At 36.1% G+C, this 20,584-nt stretch overlaps 2 protein-coding genes across 3 annotated transcripts; both read right to left on the reverse strand.

The window, feature by feature from the left end:
- Positions 1-506: 506 nt before the first annotated feature.
- Positions 507-9,432, reverse strand: pfkma (phosphofructokinase, muscle a). The gene is made up of 22 exons (XM_039651442.2): positions 9,058-9,432; positions 8,183-8,256; positions 8,014-8,091; positions 7,619-7,808; positions 7,305-7,470; positions 7,157-7,201; positions 6,872-6,980; positions 5,848-5,943; positions 5,674-5,766; positions 5,443-5,568; positions 5,136-5,200; positions 4,959-5,022; positions 4,729-4,875; positions 4,209-4,279; positions 4,033-4,120; positions 3,608-3,760; positions 2,380-2,544; positions 1,964-2,025; positions 1,689-1,800; positions 1,488-1,587; positions 925-1,030; positions 507-835 (listed from the first exon to the last, which is right to left on the reverse strand). The coding sequence occupies exons 1-22, from the start codon at positions 9,143-9,145 to the stop codon at positions 682-684; spliced, it is 2,352 nt and encodes a 783-aa protein (XP_039507376.2). The 5' UTR covers positions 9,146-9,432; the 3' UTR covers positions 507-681.
- Positions 9,433-11,660: 2,228 nt separating this feature from the next.
- troap (trophinin associated protein) lies at positions 11,661-18,156 on the reverse strand. 2 transcript variants are annotated; one of them, XM_089124423.1, is made up of 17 exons: positions 18,000-18,156; positions 17,677-17,750; positions 16,834-17,053; positions 15,905-16,427; positions 15,644-15,774; positions 15,400-15,448; positions 15,112-15,251; positions 14,932-14,995; positions 14,028-14,158; positions 13,893-13,950; positions 13,284-13,351; positions 13,105-13,203; positions 12,906-13,013; positions 12,488-12,797; positions 12,119-12,294; positions 11,912-12,019; positions 11,661-11,832 (listed from the first exon to the last, which is right to left on the reverse strand). In XM_089124423.1, exons 2-16 carry the CDS (start codon positions 17,730-17,732, stop codon positions 11,945-11,947), a joined length of 2,208 nt encoding a protein of 735 aa, XP_088980549.1. In that variant the 5' UTR covers positions 17,733-17,750; positions 18,000-18,156; the 3' UTR covers positions 11,661-11,832; positions 11,912-11,944. The 2 variants fall into 2 exon arrangements, with proteins under 2 accessions (XP_088980549.1, XP_039509053.2); XM_039653119.2 differs by having other exon boundaries at positions 11,661-12,019.
- Between the last annotated feature and the right edge of the window lie 2,428 nt (positions 18,157-20,584).

Below are 20,584 nucleotides of genomic sequence, written 5' to 3' on the forward strand. Positions count from 1 at the left end.
CCATCAAAATAAAGAGGTGCTTTAACAGGCAGACACTAGTAATCAATCAAAGGCTCTTCAATCAGAAACAAATTGTAGGCCTAAAGTTTAATAGTGTAAACGAGCATTTTACCATTATTGTTATAATCTGAGGATGAAAATTAATAAACGTACTGATGTAATAAAGCAGATCAAAGATAATCTATTCATGACTGATATCTGGTGGTGAACATAGTTCTTTAACTGGAGACTTGTGGGAAAGTTTATTTGTTGAATAGGAGTCTCCAAAGTTTAAATTTACACTATATACTTCTTTAGACACTTTTGGTATCAGATGAAATAGTATGTTATGGATTTAGTTGTTTATACTTATATTACATATATACATATACATTTTGGTTTGCATGTTTGTTTGTATAACCATTGAAGGTTACTAGAAAAGTGCATGTTACAAAATGCTGTTGGTATATTGACATTTAAATCCCTTCCTCAATCAAAATATATATATAAAAGAAAACCAAGGGTATATGATTATAAGAGTATTTTATTTTGCATATTGCAACACAGTATTAGCATAAATACAAACAAAATGAAAGAATAATACACAGACAGAAGAAGAAGATACATTAATTCATGATCACACGATTGTTAAAATGCTCTGTGTAGTCAGTCACATCTGTCTGTCCTCATTTTTGCTTATGATTACTTTGTGAGGGTCATGTGCACTGGAGGCTTCGTGCTTATGACATGCTCTATACTAGCATGTTCAGAGGTGTCCAGACTAATCTTGTACTTGGCTAAGATCTTCATAATAGGCCTCAACTTCATCCACCACTGGCTTTTGGGAATACGGTGTCTGAGCAAAAGAGATAAGAAATTAATTAAGGGGTCACAAACTTCAGAATGATATGTATTTAAATGCATGTGATGAAGGAAGATTCTTACTCGAAATCTGTCTGTTCTTTCAATTCAACCAGAGGCTGTAACACATGTCCTCTCTTCCTCATGCCCAACACGCACGCAGAGTCTGGGGTGTTAGCAAAGATTCGCCCTGTACAGTCAAATCAGAAACACATTTTTTATTTAAAGGGATAATGTACAGCCAGCCGGTCATTGTCACAAAATATTAAATAATAATTGAATACTTTGCAACTGACTGACTGAACATTATAACATGGCTTCTGACCAAATAAATACATACATGGACATGAAATATTGATTTGAGAAGAAATCATTTTAGAATCCTATGCTCACTAATGCTGCATTCATCGGACCAAAAATAAAGCAAAAACCATAGTTAGTCCATTCAACTGTACAAAAAGATTGGCCAAATCAACAAAAACAACAATTGCAACAATTTTACAACAATATTAATAGTGCATTTGTATGAAACAAGAGAGCGATGTGATACAAGCATCATGAATGTAGTGGTTTCCAGCAGACTGATTTATAGTTTTGCCATGGACAACAGCAAATATAAGGAAATATCAGACTGCATTTTTTCTCACCATGTCTGTAACAATCCTTTAATTTTTCAGTCAGCCAGAGAACAGCCTTAGCACCCATCTTGGTAGCAAAGTTTCTGTCAAAAGGTGTCGGAGTGCCACCCTATAAAAAGAATGAATGTGGGACAAAATACTTAAAAAACAACTGCAATAAATGTGCATTCTTAATAGGTATTAAAATAAACAGGGCTTATGACATCTAACCTGCTGCATATGGCCGAGGACATTCTTACGGCAGTCAAAAACACCCTTTCCCTCCTCTGAATACAGGTTGAAGATGAAATCAGTGGTGTAATTGGAATTGCAGTTTTCATTTCTACAAGACATGTAGAAGGTTTATTTTGACAATTTATGTTGTACTATTATTTGCTGAAGTGACCGATGCATGCTAAATATGCTATTTTTAGTTATTATTTTAAGAAATCTCACCTCAAAGGTAAAAACAAACTAAAATATTACGAATACTGAATGACACAAACCTGAGAATTAGGCCTCTCTTAACAGTGGTCTTCATCTTCTCAACAAGATGTTCCACATTTGTCTGTAAACATTAATTATTTGGATATTCAATACTGAATATTCAAGATATTCTGAGATATTCAAACTGAACAGTTCCGTTTTGAGTGATTTGATTAAGTTAAGTTTCTGGTAACGCTTCCTTTTACAGTACAGTACTTACAGTGTACTTACAGTGTACTTACCTAGAAAGTACTGGCTAATTTAAGGTAAGTACATGGAACAGGGGTAGGTTTAGGGGTAGGTTCAGGGTTAGTACTAGTTATTACCCAGTAATTGTAGTTACTAAAATAAGTACATAGTATTTATATGGGTAACTGGACTGTAAAAGGAAGCGTTACCAATTTTCTTTGCCATTTTTTCCGAGTTGCTTGTTTACCTCTAAGTCACGGATGCCAAATTTCTCCTCATATATATAAGCAGCATCAGCACCTGCAGAGAGACCAGACATGGTGGCCAGGTAGCCGCAGTATCCTCCCATAGTCTCGATGATGAACACACGGCGCTTGGTTCCTGCTGCCGACTGCTTGATCCTGTCACAGGTCTACAGACGTCCCATGTGAGAACAATACAGAATAAACATATACTGTGGATGCACTAGTATTACACTTCTGGCTGAAACTAATAAGGCGATCATTATTTTACATGTTAAGTTCAATAGCCAATAAATTATCATTTTGTTTTAATAAATCAAAAATAAAACGCTTCAGGCAAGACACCTCAGGTGAATTGGGTGAATATTTAACTAATAGATATCACCATAGTAGATTGATCACAGTACATTAGGACAATTGTTTTAAAAGTTTTCTTTAAGGGATATGGAGGTGGAGTATGCCTTTAAATGTCGATTAAATATGCAAATGAGGCATACTTTTGCATAAATATCCAGAACTGAAATCTAAACATTGGATAAAACCAGGTTAAAATGTGTTTAATTTTGTTGACATATTAGATTTAAGGGTTTTTACAGAGGAGATTTTGGATATCTCTTTTTATCACTCAAGAAAGCTGTGAACAGACATGTTTTTAGGAATTACAATGATACAAATATATCAGGTGAACGATATATTAACAAATCCCTTGGTAAAAACCTTCAGATTATTGATACAACAAACTTTACAGTTTGATTTCTATGTAAATGCTACTGAAGTGCATGAGAAAAAACTCAGTTTAAGAAAACGACCCTGTTTTGTCATTGAAAATAAAAACGCATATAGATAGTGTAGTAAAATAAACACTTAATTGTATATTTTAAGTGTTTTCTTTCCACTAGTCTGAAAGAAAGCCCAAATTCTCAAAATTGATCAGTGCACACAAAAAAGACCCAATTGTTTTGCCTGTAGTGTCTTGCCATATAATGTGTTATATTAAATGCAAGTCCATTCAGGCATCACAGCCTTATAATTTACATTATGTAAATATATTCATTTGGAGATTTGCTAAAGATTGCATTTAAGTAAAAGCAAAATATTTAAATAAATAAATATAACTAAATATATGTTTAAAAAAAATGAACAAACAAATTAAAAAATTGGCTGATAATCAATATGGTACTGATGTATACTGTACATTGCATCCATAAAATGTAGACAGTGTGTGTGCTGTACCATGGTAATGGTGTTAAGGGCGGTGTCGGCTCCGATGCTGAAGTCTGAGCCAGGCACATTGTTAGATACAGTAGCAGGAATGATCACCATGGGAATACACAGCTCTTCATACTTTTCTCTGCCTTGAACCATCTCTAGTCCACCCGAAAATGCCTGAAAACGGGAACGTGAAGATTGCAGTTTTAAAGGGATAGTTACCCAAAAATTCTGTCATGAATTATTCACCCTCATGGCGTTATCTTTAGAACACAAATGAAGATAGTTTTTAACAATATCTGAGGAATTTATGTATCTTAATTTGTGGTCGGAAGCTGAACGAAAAGCTTAGGACTGACATGAGGGTGAGTAATAAATAACCCTAACCCTAATATGGCCTATAATCAAAATCTGGACAGAATAGGAGATGGACATATTTCATCACTTGCCTCGAAACCTCCAATGATGATCAAAGCGTGAATATTGTACTTGGCAATATTCAAACTGATTTCCTCCATGTACTTTCCAGGTAACACTCTGGATTAACAGAAAAATACTGAAATACTTTCAAGTATTGCAGAACTATAAATGATGTAAAGTGAAAAATAATCTAAGTGATCAGTACCTTTTGGTTCCCAAATCAGATCCACCTTTCCCTGTCCAGTCTCCAACAGTGTTCCAAGTGATGGGCTCAATCTAAACATTATGTTAAACAGAATATGACAACACGACAATGGCTTTTTAAAACCCTTACAATGGATTCCAAGATTAAAAAAGAAATCACTACTATTATTCAACATGGACACATTTAATTGTTCAAAATGGCTTTTCTATTCCTAAAAGTATCCTAATATTCTAAGTATTCCTATAAAGAATCATGAGACACTGGAGTAATGTTGCTGAATATTTAGCTTTGACATCACAGGAATAAATAACATTTTTAATAGAAAATAGAAAACAGTTGTTTTATTGTAGTATTGTTAAATTATCTTATATATTGTTATACCATCATATATAGTTTGAACTGTATATTTGATCAATTAAGCAGCTCTGGTCGGAATAAGAGACATTTTTAAAAACCATTGAAAAATTTGTTTAACAATCCCAAACTTTGAAACACTGCTCGATTGGTTGATGTTGCTTACCTTTTCCTGAGCCAGACCCTCAAAGCCATCATGAACCGCCAGCATGTTGTGACCCTTGATGAGTCCGATCCTGACGGCTGCACGTACTGCTGCATTCATGCCAGCGCAGGGAGCACCCACGTTTAAAATAGCCACATTAATGCCATTCTGGTGAACCGAAAGAAGAAACACATGATTAAAAACGAGAATAAAAAGATAAGAAGTGAGAATAAATTAATGAATCTCCTCACCTTTGTCTCCGGGGGGCGCACGTGGGCTAAGAGTTTATACGTGTTCCAGTTATTCTCAAAACTCCTGCAAACCAATCACTGAATACTAACACAATACAAGTTCACAATGCTACTACTACTACTACTAATAATAATAATAATAAAACAAGAGAGCAAAAGAGACATTTCTGATCATACCTTCCCCTGAGTTTTATAGCATCGTCAAATCGACCCTCTTTCATTGCAACAGTGACATCCTTGGTCTATATTTTGAAGAAAAAAAAATCTATACACTCTATTTAGAAGAAAAGGTTCTATAATGCACTCATTTTGTTTGAATTCCTTTTACATTTTAATTACTTTGTACGAATTAAACAGTTCATAAACATTACTAGAAAGAATTTGACAATTAAACAATTTTTTTTTTTTAGAAATCTGACCTAATTTCAAGTAAAAGGTCATGAAATTATTAGATATATATTTAAAAATGTATGCATATACACACCACTTGCACACACTCCATTAGGGGGAGTCTGACAGCCAGGTTTCCAGAGAGACTGACCACACAGGCAGGAGTTTCTGGAGTGGCTTCAAGCAGAGCCATTACAGCCTCCACACCCATCCTACTGCCCTGATATACCACAAACATGTGCATTTAAACTCATATGAAATAAAAAGGGGGGAATATATAAAGCGAAAATTGATAATGTGAAGGCGTGAAGAGGGAGGGACTCACTAGCACCCTGTCAAAAGCTGAGGGGGTGCCACCTCTCTGCACATGTCCAAGGATAGTGGCACGAGTATCAAAGCCCAGCCTCTTTGACACCAGCTGTATGAGAAGAGAAAAACATAATCAAAGTGCACTTATAGACAGCAGTTACATCACTAGTAAGTTAAGGAATTAAGTTACATCTTTCAGCTGGTCACAGGTGATTGGCTCCCCTTTTTTATTGAGTGCTCCCTCAGCCACAATGATCACATTTAGACGAGAACCTGCATTTCTGGTCTGTTTGAGGAGAGATACAATTCTTAATCAATGCAAAGTCCCCTTAAGTCTGTATGTAAAGTCTTTTATTATTATCAGTGCTGTGTTTTATGTAACATGTAACAGGATAATGATAGATATTGTAAGAAAATCTTAAATTAAACTATTTTTAATGCCCTACAGAGAAAAAAAAAGGTTTTTATCTTGATTTAACTATAATGCTTACAACATTTAGTTAGATTTATGCTTAAAACATAAAAAAAGCTATTTCCAAAAGACAAAAATAAACTTTTTCAGTTTTGCTTTTCCAGTAGACACTATACCGTTCAAAGGTTCATGGTCAGTACAATTTCTTTTAAAGAAATGAATAATTTTATTCGGTAAGGAAGCATTAAATGTACCAAAGGTGACAGTAAAGACATTTAAATAATAATAATAATTTTTAAAAAATATTTCAAATATAAACATTCTAGTCATTAAATAATCCTGAATAATCCATTAATCCTGAAAAAAAATATGACAGTTTCCACAAAATATTAAGCAGCAACTGTTTTTAACATGGGTAATAATAAGATTTTTCTTTCTTGAACACCAAATCAGCATATAAGAATGATTTCTGAAGGATCATGTGACACTGACTGAAGACTGGAGTAATGATGCTGAAATTCTGCTTTGACATCACAGGGATAAATGACTTTTAAAATATTTTAAAATACAAAAGAGTTCTTTTAAATTGTAATAATATTTCACAATATTACAGTTTTTATTATTAAATAAATGCAGTCTTGGTGAGCTTAAACATTTTTTTTTTCAAAAACATTAAGTAGTCGAAACAATACCAAATTGTTAAATATGTCAAGGATGTTTGACTAAAAAATAAATAATTTTTGTGTGTGTTTTTATTAATATAATTTTTTTGTATGTGTGTGTCTTGTCTATTGCTTTGTACCTCAGTAAGTCTTCTGCACAAGTGCTCCTCCCACCCGTCATCTGGGGGCATCTCAGGAATAAACACCCAGTCAGCACCACATGCAAGAGCAGCAACTAGAGCCAAGTAACTGAAACACACACACACACACACACACACACAATTAAATGTGGGATTCCTGCATCTTGATCTGGGTGTAAGGGGGTCAGGATTGGCTCTAGGTTTGGGTCTTAGTTAGAGCGTCTGTTGCACACATAAGCTGACTTCAGTGTGTAAGCAAACACACATACACAAGCACACTCTTACCCACAGTGTCTTCCCATGACCTCCAGGATGAAAGCACGTTGGTGGCTGTGGGTGAGAGCAGATTTCAAAATCACAATTTAGCCACAAATGTCTGAACAAAAAAAAAACAGTGATTGCTGATATTTGATCAATTACACATATTTGTGACCTTTGTGCTGTTGTGGTGATACTGTCCACCACCTCAATGATGCGATGCAGGGCAGAGTCTGTGCCGATGGTCATGTCCGTTCCGCAGAAGTCATTGTCGATAGAGCCGACCATACCAACAATATTCAGATGAGATGAAGCCTTGGCCTCTTCCTTGGTGATCTTACCTGTGTGCAGAGGGACAATGCAGTATAATCACAATTAGGGATTCCAGCCTTTAAGCAATAAAACAAATGTACACAGGTTATGTTTACACGACTTAATGTGTTTCAATGAATTATTTTAATAGTAGCTTCAGCACAGATCGCTCTTTACCTTTGCTGATTAGATCTTTCAGCAAGTCATTCCACTCAGTACGAAATATGTTGGCACCGGTCAAACTGCCATCGCCACCAATTACACAGAGATTAGTGATGCCCAGCTTGACAAGATTGCAGGCAGCCTTCAAACGCCCATCCCTAGTCTGGAAATCCATACAGCGGGCACTGCCAATGACTGTGCCACCCTTCAGACACACAGAAAGAATTCAGACGATTAGGACACTACATAAAGAATAGTGCAAATGAAAGAAAAACTCAATTTGGATGTTGTCACCATCAATGACCAACACCATTGTCATCTTTAATGAGTATATTATTCTTTCAGCATATTTTTTTTTAATTTAGCAAATGAGTGATGTTGTATTATGTCATCTGAAAGTACAGGCTCACCAGCTGTAGCATCATGGACACACTCTCCCATGTAGCGGGACGGATGTGATCCCCTCCGTCAACCAATCCCTGGTAGCCCTACAAACAGTGAACAGACATGAAATGTAACAACATTGTTAAATGATTGGCATCTATACTTTTGTTTTTATTCTTATGAAGTTCAATATACCTCATGGACAAAGAAGACTTTGGCTCCAGTGTAAAGACCAACCCTGACAGTGGCCCTCACGGCTGCATTCATCCCTGCAATAGACAAGAAAACCTCTAGTGTGTTCTCATCTCATAATCATTTCTTTAACTGTAAAAATACAAGAAGCTTCATGGCCACAGGGAAAGTAAAGAGAGATTCCTCATGACATTTCATTCCACAGGTTGAGGAATTATGTAAGAGTCTGAGATAACTTAATTCTGTGAACTCAACAGTAAAGCTCAAAGTGTTTTAGATTGTGTTGTGTAAAAAAAAACATCACTCAGTGTCAGTTTTAACAGTGAGCAGCTGTGGAAAAGCCTGCTACTCTCCATAACACCAAGTCATTTCAGAAGAAGGTCACTGGAGATAAATTTAGCCTTCAATTATGGAAATAGGTAGACAGGGTACTAAGAGCTACAGGCTAAAGCTAAAGGCTACAAGACATTAATGGACCAGACTTTAGCAAATCAAAAAACTACGGAAGATTTGTTTTTTTTAGTACATTTTGTGCTTTTGCTCTGCTTCAGAACATGTTTTAACTGTATTGTAAATTATTTTTATGGCATTTGTAAAATTCAGAGCAATTCTTGTTATATTCAATTCCTCTCCATAGATTATATATGCATAGAAAAGGTCTATTAAAATTGTTATAACTTTATCATACCTGATCAGAGGGGGGAAAACCTCTTTTACATTAGGTATAAGAATAGTCCAAAAATTGCACCAAAAGTATTGTAAAGTAAGTCCAAAATCCAAAAGTAAGTGATCTAATTATCCACACAGGAATGTTTTCTTTTACCACCCTCTTGGAAACATGAACTATCAAAATATCTAAGAGGCAGATCAATACTTACCCTGGGCATCACCACCTGACGTCAGAACAGCAATGGACCGTCCGACCCCCATCTTTGTCTGGTCCCCAGCTGTGTTTATGTTTGACATGGTTCAGGAATTCCAGAAATTGGTGGCAATGGGAATTGGAAAAGGAGGCTTCCACCGTCTGCTTGCACCGTCTCTCAATTCAGGGGCTCCAGTAGGAAGGGTTTTATAGGACAGTGTTCCAGTAAGTTGTGCCCACCCCCTGGATTTCATTTCACAAACACAAATGTCGCAGTCACACACCCCCTGATTCAGCTAAATATCAAGTATCATCTTGAATTACAAAGCAAAGGTTACATGCTCAATAAAATTATTATCAAGTTTACCATGTCTCAATGTTAGATAGTCTTAATTTTGTTTTATTTGATTTATTTTTTTTAATAATAATTTATTTATAATAGTTTATTACTTTTTGACTAAAACCAAGACTTTACATCATTTTTAATGTAAAAGAAATAACATAATGTATAATGTTTTTATTTTAATCTAGATCTTTCAAAATAACAAAATAATATCCTTAAAGGGGTCATTTCATGGTACATACACTTTTACAAGTTGATTGTACTGAAATGTGTGTTGACAGTAGCTGTACACATCCATCATATTATGATAAAAATCCATCCCATCTTTTTGTATTAATCTCCTTATATGTTTTCCCCTGCCTCAAATTGAGCCGTTCTCTCGTCGATTCTCTCGTATTGCGTAAGTTTAGCTTACGCTACGGGAAAGTTTCATCTTTTTGAGATATTGAAGCCAAAAATTATCCATAATTTTGTATTCATTGTCAACGCAGTGCAGCAGCTAGAAGACCTAGAGCAGGCTGTCTAGTGTGCTCATTGGCTGCCCTGCGGCAACTGCAGCAGCCTACCAGTAAGACCAACGTGACGTCACGTCCAATGAAGGGCGCTTGTGCCCTCAACATGTCCTAGCCCGCCAGAATGGGTGTGGCTTAGCGTATATAAGCAGGGCTCGGAGGCTGAATCTCTGATTTTCATCTCTTCAGCAAAGCACACTGCATCACTGGATCTTGAGAAGCCGCCGCCACTGTTGAAAAAGAAATAGTGAGGGCGTTGTTAATTTTTGGTTTGTTGAGAGCAGCTTTTTGGTTTGTTCAGAGGGTGCACCAAAGGACTAGCCGCCTCGAAACAGAGCCTACCTAGATGGATAGTGGACGCTATTGCTGCTGCTTATGCGTCAAAAGGTCTGCAATGCCCTTTGAGCGTCAGGGCTCATTCCACCAGAGGCATGGCCTCTCTTCGTGGCCATGGTCCAGCGGAATTTCTATTCATGGCAAATGTGTGGTGGTGGGCTGGGCCTCCACGTCCACCTTTGTCAGATTTTATAACCTGGACCTAAGGTTATTAGCCTTAACCTAAGTTCCTAAGGAGACAGTGATGAAGCCAATCAGTAAAGTGAATACTGAAGTGGATGCTGGCACGCACGGCGTTGACAAAGGGCTCCCGTAGCATAAGCTAAACTTACGAAGCCTACCCCGCCCCAAAATTGAGGAACGCCTTTTGTTGTTCTGCAGAGACCTCCTGCTTGTTGAGGGCGCGAGCGCACTTCATTAGACGTGACGTCACGTCGGGCTCACTGGTAGGCTGCTGCAGTTGATGCAGGGCAGCCAATGAGCAGGCTTCTCTAGGTCTGCTAGCTGCTGCACTGCTTGACAATGAATACAAAGATAATGTTTTGGCATCAATATCTCGATAAGATGAATCTTTTCTGTAGCGTAAGCTAAACTTACGCAATACTCGTTCCCTCATCTACAGAGAACCGAGGTTATGTTAGGTAACCGCTTCGTTCGTTTTTGTGACGTCAAAAAAAAGGAAACCCCTTTGATTGTTGATACGATTGTTGATTGACACCAGCGTTTCAACACATCCTCGCCCTGAGCAAGCGGTCATCATAATTCGCTATTGTTGATATGCTGGAGCAGCATGGCGTCTAAGCGACTGCAGTGTCTACTATAATGCTGCATACCTCGGTTGTAACGAGTGGTTATTTAAGTCAAAGTTGCTCTTCTATCAGCTTGAATCAGTCGGCCCATTCTCCTCTGACCTCTAGCATCAACAAGGTATTTCGCTCACAGGACTGCCGTTGCACAGCAAGTTGCACAGCAACTACCATGTGATGGTTGATTAGATAACGCATTCCTATCCTTTAGATGAGTGTATATATATATATATATATATATATTTATTAGGGCTGGGCAATATATAATATACAATCACATCAAAATAAAAGTTTGTGTTTACATAATATATGTGTGTGTAGTGTGTATTATTATTTTGTATATATAAATACACACACACATGTATATATATTTTATATTTAAACATAATATAGATATTTGATATATTAATAACACATTTTTCTTAAATATATACATGCATGTGTGTGTATTTATATATACAAAATAATTACACACACATATATTATTTAAATATAAAAACTTTTATTTTGGATTGTCGCCCAGCCCTAATATACGTATAATATCATTCAATTCAATTCAGGAAAAAACTAATGATTGAACAAATCAAAAAAAAAAAAAAAAAAAAGTAAAACTTTGTGTTTATATATATAGATTTATTATACACTTTAAACAAGAGACAAGCTGAAAGCACATAGTGTTTCTAGTCAGTGACAAGTTCAGTGTAAAAATTATGCAAGTGCTGTCAACAGTGAATCCCATCAAACATTATATCGGTCCAAGACTTGCTGCTTGTGGAATCTGTATCCAGTTACATCTACCTGTATGACAACATGCCATTTCAAAAGTGCAACTCGAAATACTGTTTCAGAAGTATTACATAACTTTACACAGACCTACTCAAGAAATATGCTGTGGGAAATCTGCCTTTATGCTCTGACTGAGGAACCAGAAGGGACTGGATTCAAATGTACCGGTGAGGACAGGCCAATGGGTAAAAAACTCTGAAGAGAGGACAGAAATAACAAGATGCATCAACAGCTATTCAAATTGACAACCAGCTTAGTTTATTGTGCACAATTCAGAACAGACCAATCACTCACAGTACAGTCTTTAAACAGAAGTGTGGTGGCCACCGGGTTGCCACAGCGGGGCTGCAGTGGGCAGGACAGCAGGCGAGAGGTGTACGTAGCACATTCCTCATCCAGAATCTTCTCCTCCAGAGGCGTATGACGCCGCCGCAGAGCAGACACAGCGGTAGAGTGTGCAACGGTGGGAGCTACAAACAGATGGATACACATTACCAACATATCAGGACACATTTAATGCTGTACACACTACTACAAACGCTTAAATGTCTTTAGGATGTCTGCTTAAGCATCATTAATTACAACATTTGGACTGATATGGTCATTTATACCACTGTGTGGAAGAAAAGATAAAAAGGTTGATTTTAGTTTCACTTTGGTTACCGTTTGATTGGCTTTGTTTAGCCAGGTCTAAGCTAGGATTGATCTGTGATCCATCTCTTTGGTCTGATAGCAGTGGTAGTGCATTATGAGATGTTGGCCGGTCTACACAGAGCTGCAAAAGGACGTCTGCTCCAGTGGTCTTCAGAGTATCCTGAGACCGGTCTGGTACAAGTCTTTGGCTTGATGAGAAAACAATGACCGACCCTCTGTGTGCAGCTTGTATGAACGGCGGGGCTGTTTTCTTGCCTATGTTCTCAGTGTGGCAATGATTTGAATCTGAATTTTCTTTCATTCTTGACTGAGCTTCAGCCTGAATGAGGAAAAGACAATGTGAGATCACTTTTAATTTAAACCATCAAAAAAAAAAAAATTGACCAGTGATGCATTAATTAACGTTTTACAGTTAAAGCAATCATACAGTTTGATGACTTTTCAGTAATTGCTGCGAAGTAACGTCATTTTGGCCAATCCGGTCATCGTCGGTCTGCCCATGGTCTTCAAATAACCTCTGAACAACATCCTCCCCCTACAACACAATCAACACCCAGTGTTAACCTGGTATTCTATCATTAAGATCAAGTAAACGACAAAGCTTTTGTGACATGGGCTTGTTTTACCTCATGGCACATCAAGAGTCCAGTGCTGGGGTCGTGGGCTCCACGCAAACCTGGAGAGCCTCTTAAACTGGACATCTTTTGGCTGGTACAGAGCTTCCTCTGTACATAGAAACAGTAAACATTAGCCTGGGATACAAATAGTTTCAAAATAAAAAATATAAACCAAAGAGAACACTCACCATTGACTGTGTTTTGGTGTTTGCAACCCGCTGCGGTGTCCATTTCATCACCGGTGTTCTGACTGCACCTGCATCACAACAGAGAAATAGTGACATAGGGATGAAAGCATGATGTTGAAGGAGAAGGAGCACATGAGATTAATTATGTTTCATCCAAATTTGCGAATCGTATGCGCAAAATTGAAATATCACATAAAAAAAAAAAATTTCTGTATCAAGTAGTCTCCATTCCACGTGTTTAAAATAAATGACTTCTGTCTCAGAGCGCACAGACAAAACACAATAAACGCTGTCATGTTATCTCACGATTGGATGCAATCACGCGAGACCCTTCTGGAAGTCAATTGATCCAACAGACTTTGGCTCAGGCATTTCAGAATGATCAAACCACATTTGAGGTGCTGTGGAATGAAATTTGAATTCCAGTTATCTAATCACATCCACCATTGAGGCAAAGTCATGTGAGTTTTTTGTTCAGAAAATGCGCTTCCATTGTAGTTTAAACTTTAAACACATCTTGGCATTTCCATCCAGCTTTTTTAATGCGATTCCCCAAAATGAGCATGAAAAAAAAAAAAGGTGGATGGAAACATAGCTAGTGATACTTACAATGAGATGCTGCTGGTGTTGCTTCTGGTTTATTCTTCTTCACTGGGACTCTCTGGGCCTGAGATAAAGTTCCATTAGTAAAAATGCAAAATTTTAGCACAAAACTGAAAGTTGAATCACTCTGAACAGACTCACAGAATAAATGGAGGTTCCTCTGCCAGTGGGACAGGTTGAAACCCTGGGTGTTGCTCCAACAGGCCTCACACCTTCATTCTGTAGAATACTACACAGGGCTGCAGGGTCAGGGGAGAAGGACACAGCACTTCCTAAAGGATCATATGACATCCAAATCAACCTTATGGGATGAAAAGAGCTGAATAATAAAAGTTCTGTAATATTTATATAAGCATCAACACAGTATTTACAAAGCAAATGTGCAAAGACTAAGTCAAACGCCATTTACAACAAAAAGGTTATCGGACAAATTTTGAAGTTGGAGTTTTTCCCGCCAATGTAACGCATGACCTTTCTAATGTGATTATGTAATGCGTGCAGTCATGGATGCGCATCCAGAGGTAGTGCAAGACAAGCATTTGTTTCGCTAGATAAGACCCTTAACATCTTGGATGACATGGGTGTGAATACATTATTAAGAAATTTTAATTATGGAGTGAAATAATTGATCAAAAGTGACAGTAAATGCATTTATAATGTTACAAAAGATTTCTAAATAAATGCTGATATTTTGATCAAAGATTAGAATGAATATCTATAATAAGCATATTTAACATTGATAAGAAATATGTTCAGCAAATTAGACTGATTTCTGAAGGATCACACGACACTAAAGACTGGAGTAATGATGCTGAAAATACAGCTCTGCCAATAGAGGAATAAATTACATATTACAATTAATTTACTTGTAACATTTCATAACATTTCCGTTTTACTGTATCACTGTATTCGATCAAATAACTGCAGCCTTGATGTGCATGAGACTTCAAAAACATTTACAAAATACTGATGCCAAAATGTTGAATCCCAGTGTATCAGGTTAAATAGTCCTGCTAAGATCACAATGATGAACAAAAATACATACCTGTAGTGCTTTTGGCCTCTGCTGGAGCTTCTTTTTTAGTCTTTTTGACAGGTACTCGTTGAGCCTAAAGTGAACATGTTCATGTCTATTTCACACACAACATATTCTGCCTAAATGGACCATTTAGAAGTAAAATATCATAATCACTGTGTGAATGACATTACACTGGACTGGACTCACTGAATAAATAGAAGTTCCTCTGCCAGTGGGACAGACTGATACTCTGGTTGTTGCTCCAACATGCTCCTCCAGTCTCATTCCATCACTCTGTAGAATACTACGTAGTGCCGATGGGTCCGGGGAAAACGTCCCAGCTTTGTCTTGAAATGAAAGGAAAATAAAAAGCTCACCCTCTCTGTACGGTGAGAAAAGTAGGGCCTGGTTTCACAAACAGGGTTAAGAAATTAGGCCTTGGACTTTAGCCTTGTCTGTGAAACCGGAGGCAAAAGTCTTTAAAGGTGAACTAACCTGCAGTGCCATCAACACCATGATGACTCTTGTTCACAACTCTTTGAGGCTTAAAAAAAAGAAAGAAAAAAAGACTTAAGTACCAACTATACAGACAAACAGAACACCATAATGCTATCTGGAGCAAAATAATTACCATTACATCATCATACTAGACTGAAAAGTGAAAAACAACGGGCATGATCCTTATCAAGGGTCAGCAAACAATTTGGTTTCATTACGGGGCTTTTCTACAATTTCTAACCACATGAATGGAGGTTCCCAGTCCAGGGGGGCAGGTGGATAAACGCAGCATCATGCATTGTGCTCCAACAGCACTCGATCCCTCACATGGAAGGACATTGCGTACAGCTGATGGAAGATTTGATGATGATCCTGTACTCACATGCACATACATCAATGATAAATAACCAATGAATAAATCAAACAAAGAACCATGAACACTTAAGACAATTTGAACATTGAATTGACACAACAAGAAAAGATCAGATAGCAAGCCACTCACCTTCAGTGCTTACATGGCTTTGTGTAGTTGAAGGGACAGTTTGGAAACAGTACTTGTCCTTTGGTGCTTGATTATCAGAATTAACATCATCTTTAACAAGTGGAGTTTTACATAAATGACTCCAACTTAAGTCTTCAGCAAGCTTAGATTGTACAAGAGTGATGCTACCTAAACGTGAACTTAAATCAGTGTGACTGCAGAATCTGGATTCTTGTGAAGGTGGGTGAACATCAGTGGAGTTTTTATTTAATCCAACATATTCTACATGACTACCAGGCTGCAATCGCTGTGACTTGTTTGCTGGATTCCTGAGGATACCTGGTGTAGTAGCCTTATGGCTCTGAGTTTCAGTTTTGCCACTTGGATTTAAGTTCCTCACTTTTGCCACAGGTGTTAGTTGGGCAGAATGCGTCAGGGGTGCTTTTTCTTGAGGAATGTCTGTGTTTCTCTGACTGCGTGAGCGTGACTGGGACAGATTGAAAGGAATGGGTTTGGTGCAGGCCCTTTTTTTCTGCATTTTACCCTAGGGACAAAAAAAAAAAAAAAAGTAATCATTATACATGTAGCAGTGTTGTTATTGATGATAAACTGTAGCAGTTAAAAACGTTTCCAGTAATTAAAATAAAGCTGAAATAAGATCAAATATACTATATTAGATGAAAAATATAAAACTTTCAACTGAAATAAGTAGAAGTACTAAAATTACTAAAACTAAACTAAAATAAAGCCATATATAAAAATATATAAATGAATAAAAAGCACAAACTTATCTAATATTTTTTAATTTAAGATTGTTGTAATAAATACATAAATAATACTTATGTGGTCCGATTTTTTATTTTTTCAGGTAAATTATTCATTTAAAATTGCTTGGTAGACATTGTAATTTATTTCAGATTTGTGTAATGACCAGAAACGCTTGTCCTTACCATAAGAGGCCTCTGTTCCCATCTGTTGAGACTGGGATTTTGGGAGAGCTCACTTAGGGCTGGCTGCAGAGATTTGGCGAGGACTGGAAGCCTGCTGACACCTTTCAGTTTATTTACTCCTTTTCCAGTTTCAGCAGAAGCATTAGGGTCAAGATTCTCAGATCCTCTTTTAAAGGAGGAAGCACTGATCTTAGTCTTCATATCCTTATTCATCAAGGTCCTAATTGCATTGAATATAATGGATCAGATATTAATAAAACAGCATCACTGTAAAATAAAAGTTTATTCAGTTTTGATAATTTAATGGGGTTTTTTTTTCAGTAATTGAATTTGGTTTGAATTTACAAAACTAATTCCAAAAAATGAAAAAAGAAAAAGTTTATTCAGTTTTGATAATTTAATGGGGTTTTTTCAGTAATTGAATTTGGTTTGAATTTACAAAAAAAGAATATTGAATCATCATTAAAATAAAATAATGATAAAGACAGTACACGAACCATTATAGTAATGAAAATTGAGGGCTTAATTGTGCTCATGTGCTGAATATGAATAAAAATGGTATGGTATCTCAAAGATACTAAAATAACACTGATATTTCTTGACAACCGTAGAAAGATCCACCCATATAATTATAAAATTACTTGCTAAATGGATTAAAGACATAAATGTAAAACTGTTAAACTTTCTTTCTTTTACAAAAACAAAAATAGCATTAAAAAATGTAGGTTATTCTGAAATATTCCGTCAAATAATTAATTAAGGAAGTGACATTTAAATGTATGGTTCTTGAGGGGGAGAAAGCTGATATTAAATATTCGTTGAGTGAATGATCAGCTCACTTACCCTGGTTGATCCTGCTGACTTCTGTTATGGGGTCGCAGAGGGTTAGAGGACGCCATCTCGACAGGGTTCAGTGCCTGTAAAAAGGCGGATCTTGAGATTAATAATAATATTAATAATAATAAATGTTCCTTAACGAAGACGTGTTCATAAATACGAACGAATACCTCAATCATAAATAACACTAACGCTATAGCAATGCAGCCTACAACATCAGATAACATCAAAGTACTATCATGCAAGCTCTTCGTACCTAACGTTAGTCGTTATATATTCATGTGAATAAATCGGTAGGCATATAATTTTACTAACACACGCATACGTACCAGGAAATTGGGTTAGCAATATCTAATAACTGCAGCTTTTTATGTTGTTTTCAAACAACAGGACTTTCCACATCTAGACACTCCTCAGTCCTCTCACAGGGAAAATGCTCAGCAGAGCAGCAGCGTGTTGACTTCCGGAGTAGTTTGTAAAAAGCGCGCATTTTGACTGGCTGATGGAGACGTGCCATCAGCCAATAGCTGACCGCCATTGACACCACTATGGCAACAGAGATGCGGCTTTAAATCACGTGACTCCCGTTTATGGGTTCATTATTTTTAACGTCTGGCTCTGACTGGCAGTGGCACACAACAAAGAAGCGAGCAAATGCTGAGTTGACCTACTAAGCGCGTTAGAGACTTGTAGATGAAAATAGGCTTATAAAGAAAAAAATATGCAAACAATTTTTAAAAAATACTTTTTAATAGAGGTCATTTGGAAAGAACTGCTCAAGCCGTTTCAAAAACCAAAGGTGGTGACAATAGCAAAATACAACGTCCAATTATAAATATTAAATGGGTTGAAATTTGACTTGGTTTTTAAGTGGTCCTGAATGTTTACTCCTAACACTACTGTTGCTCTATCAAAATGATATTAGATACAAAATAAACCCTGAGAGGAACTGTATGATCAACATTAATTGTTCAAAATAAACATCAACATACAAGAAAAAGGTTAAAGGATAACTTAATCCTAAAATCCACACAATTAATTCAAGACGATAAAGAAGATAATAACTTAATTAAATGTGTTTTAATAAAAAACATCTTTAAAAGCCAGTCCTCTTATATTTTGAGATTTTTGAACACTTTCTTTGTTGCGCAGCTTTCTTCACATCATTTCCGTTTTTCACTGTCAATTTCTAGAGATCCTGAATAGTGTCTCAGTAGAAGTTTCAGTAAGAGAGGTTACTATGTTTGGGACATTACTGAAGGCACAAATGTTTAGTAAAATATGAGCGTATATTTAGAGATGATGTGAAGTAGTAGTCAAACCAAACAAATGTACAAAAAACTCAAAATATTCCAGAAATTTCCTTTTAAATTGCAGAATTATCTGAAAAAAATTTCGAATTTTTTTAAAAAGAATATTCTAACAACTGTCTTCTGTTATTTCAAGTTCAATACTAATTTCTACAAACCACTTTAAAACAAGTTTCTAATCACATTCGGATGGCATAGTGACAGTTCGGCGGGGTGAAGATGTGTGACATTTTCAGGAAAAACAAAATACAGTAAAATAATATTTACACTGGCCCATTGATTTATCAATATTTTTGGTGCTGATTATGGACATAATTGTGAAGGGAGAAGACTAAAAAAAGTATTGTTTCCATTACATTAAAATTACAAGAAAATGTTATATTTTGCAAATAAAAACAAATTATATATATATATATATATATATATATATATATATATATATATATAACGCAAAACTAAAGTATATTGACAACACAATATTATTGATAAGTGGGGGGAAAATAAAATAAACAATAACATTGACATAGCAGTAGAATACATTAACTTTATCACATTGCTAATATCATAAGCATCAATGAAAAATAACAGCATAATTATTCTATACAAATAAAACTGACTAAACAACTCTTATGCTGTTACTTAATCAAACGTGAATATTTTGTACAAGGTGTGTCAAGAAAGATTCCAATGCAATTTCTTTCGAGAAAAAAAAAAAAAATCAAATAAAACATCAAATATATACACTGAACCTACAAAAATCAGCCATCAGATCTCAAAACTGCTCTAAAATCACTTTCCATGTTCTTTACAATTACTAAAATGTGTACCACTGAACTCAACCCAATTTAAACTCGGAGCTGTACTATAGATGGAAAGTCCAACAAGACAACCATGGCCAAATGGTGGCAGGACATTATACTGCCCATGCTGAGTGGAAAACAAACAAACAAAACAAGACAAACTTATATAAAATATATATATACACATCTAAAATACATTTGTTGATAAAAATGAGTTAGTAAACTACGGTAAAAACATTATTTAACAAGCAAAGAGACGTTACTACAGGACTTCATCTACAGAAATTACGATGGTGTATCAAATTGCCTTCTATGGTATAAAACAATTTGATATGAACACACACTAAATGAAGCATGTAAACAAACAATATGCATGGCTTTAGGAGGAGATTAGACTGGGACAAATAGCACTGAGAATGGGTGAGCTGATAACTGAAGAATTAGATCTCTCCTCCATGGGACAATTTTTTTTTTGGGGGGGATGTCAAATTTCCAAATACACCAGTCTTTGTTCTAATTGTTTTTTTCCAATGGCCTTAGGCAATTTGATCTAACATCAAGTGCTCCTCAGAATTTAGCTTTTTTTTCTAGAAATATACAATGTTAAAACTAAAACTTAACTATAAATCAAAGAGGGTTTAGGTGGAGTGTACATGTATGCATCCTAGAGGTGGAGCACTTGAAAAAAAATAGCAATTTAGCAATACAGACATCGCTCACTGGTATCCATTGTTAAATGTATATGTCTGTTTAGCTCTATTTGCTTTTCAAATAGAGTTTCTATCCTAAAAAAAACATGCTCAA

This window comes from Pimephales promelas, chromosome 20 (genome assembly GCF_988280905.1).
Source record: "Pimephales promelas chromosome 20, fPimPro1.hap1.1, whole genome shotgun sequence".
In the NCBI taxonomy this organism is placed as follows: domain Eukaryota; kingdom Metazoa; phylum Chordata; class Actinopteri; order Cypriniformes; family Leuciscidae; genus Pimephales; species Pimephales promelas.

Excerpts from the sequence above, each read along its gene's own strand:
- pfkma (XM_039651442.2), bottom strand. The coding sequence starts at position 9,145 with ATGTCAAACATAAACACAGCTGGGGACCAGACAAAGATGGGGGTCGGA. Across the intron at positions 4,876-4,958 it reads TGCGCCCCCCGGAGACAAAG|AATGGCATTAATGTGGCTAT; the intron begins GTGAGGAGATTC and ends TCGGTTCACCAG. Across the intron at positions 3,761-4,032 it reads TCATCATTGGAGGTTTCGAG|GCATTTTCGGGTGGACTAGA; the intron begins GCAAGTGATGAA and ends TCCCGTTTTCAG.
- troap (XM_089124423.1), bottom strand. The coding sequence starts at position 17,732 with ATGGCGTCCTCTAACCCTCTGCGACCCCATAACAGAAGTCAGCAGGAT. Across the intron at positions 15,449-15,643 it reads TGGGAACCTCCATTCATGTG|CCTCAAAGAGTTGTGAACAA; the intron begins GTTAGAAATTGT and ends CTTTTTTTTAAG. Across the intron at positions 14,159-14,931 it reads AGAGGCCAAAAGCACTACAG|GAAGTGCTGTGTCCTTCTCC; the intron begins GTATGTATTTTT and ends ATGATCCTTTAG.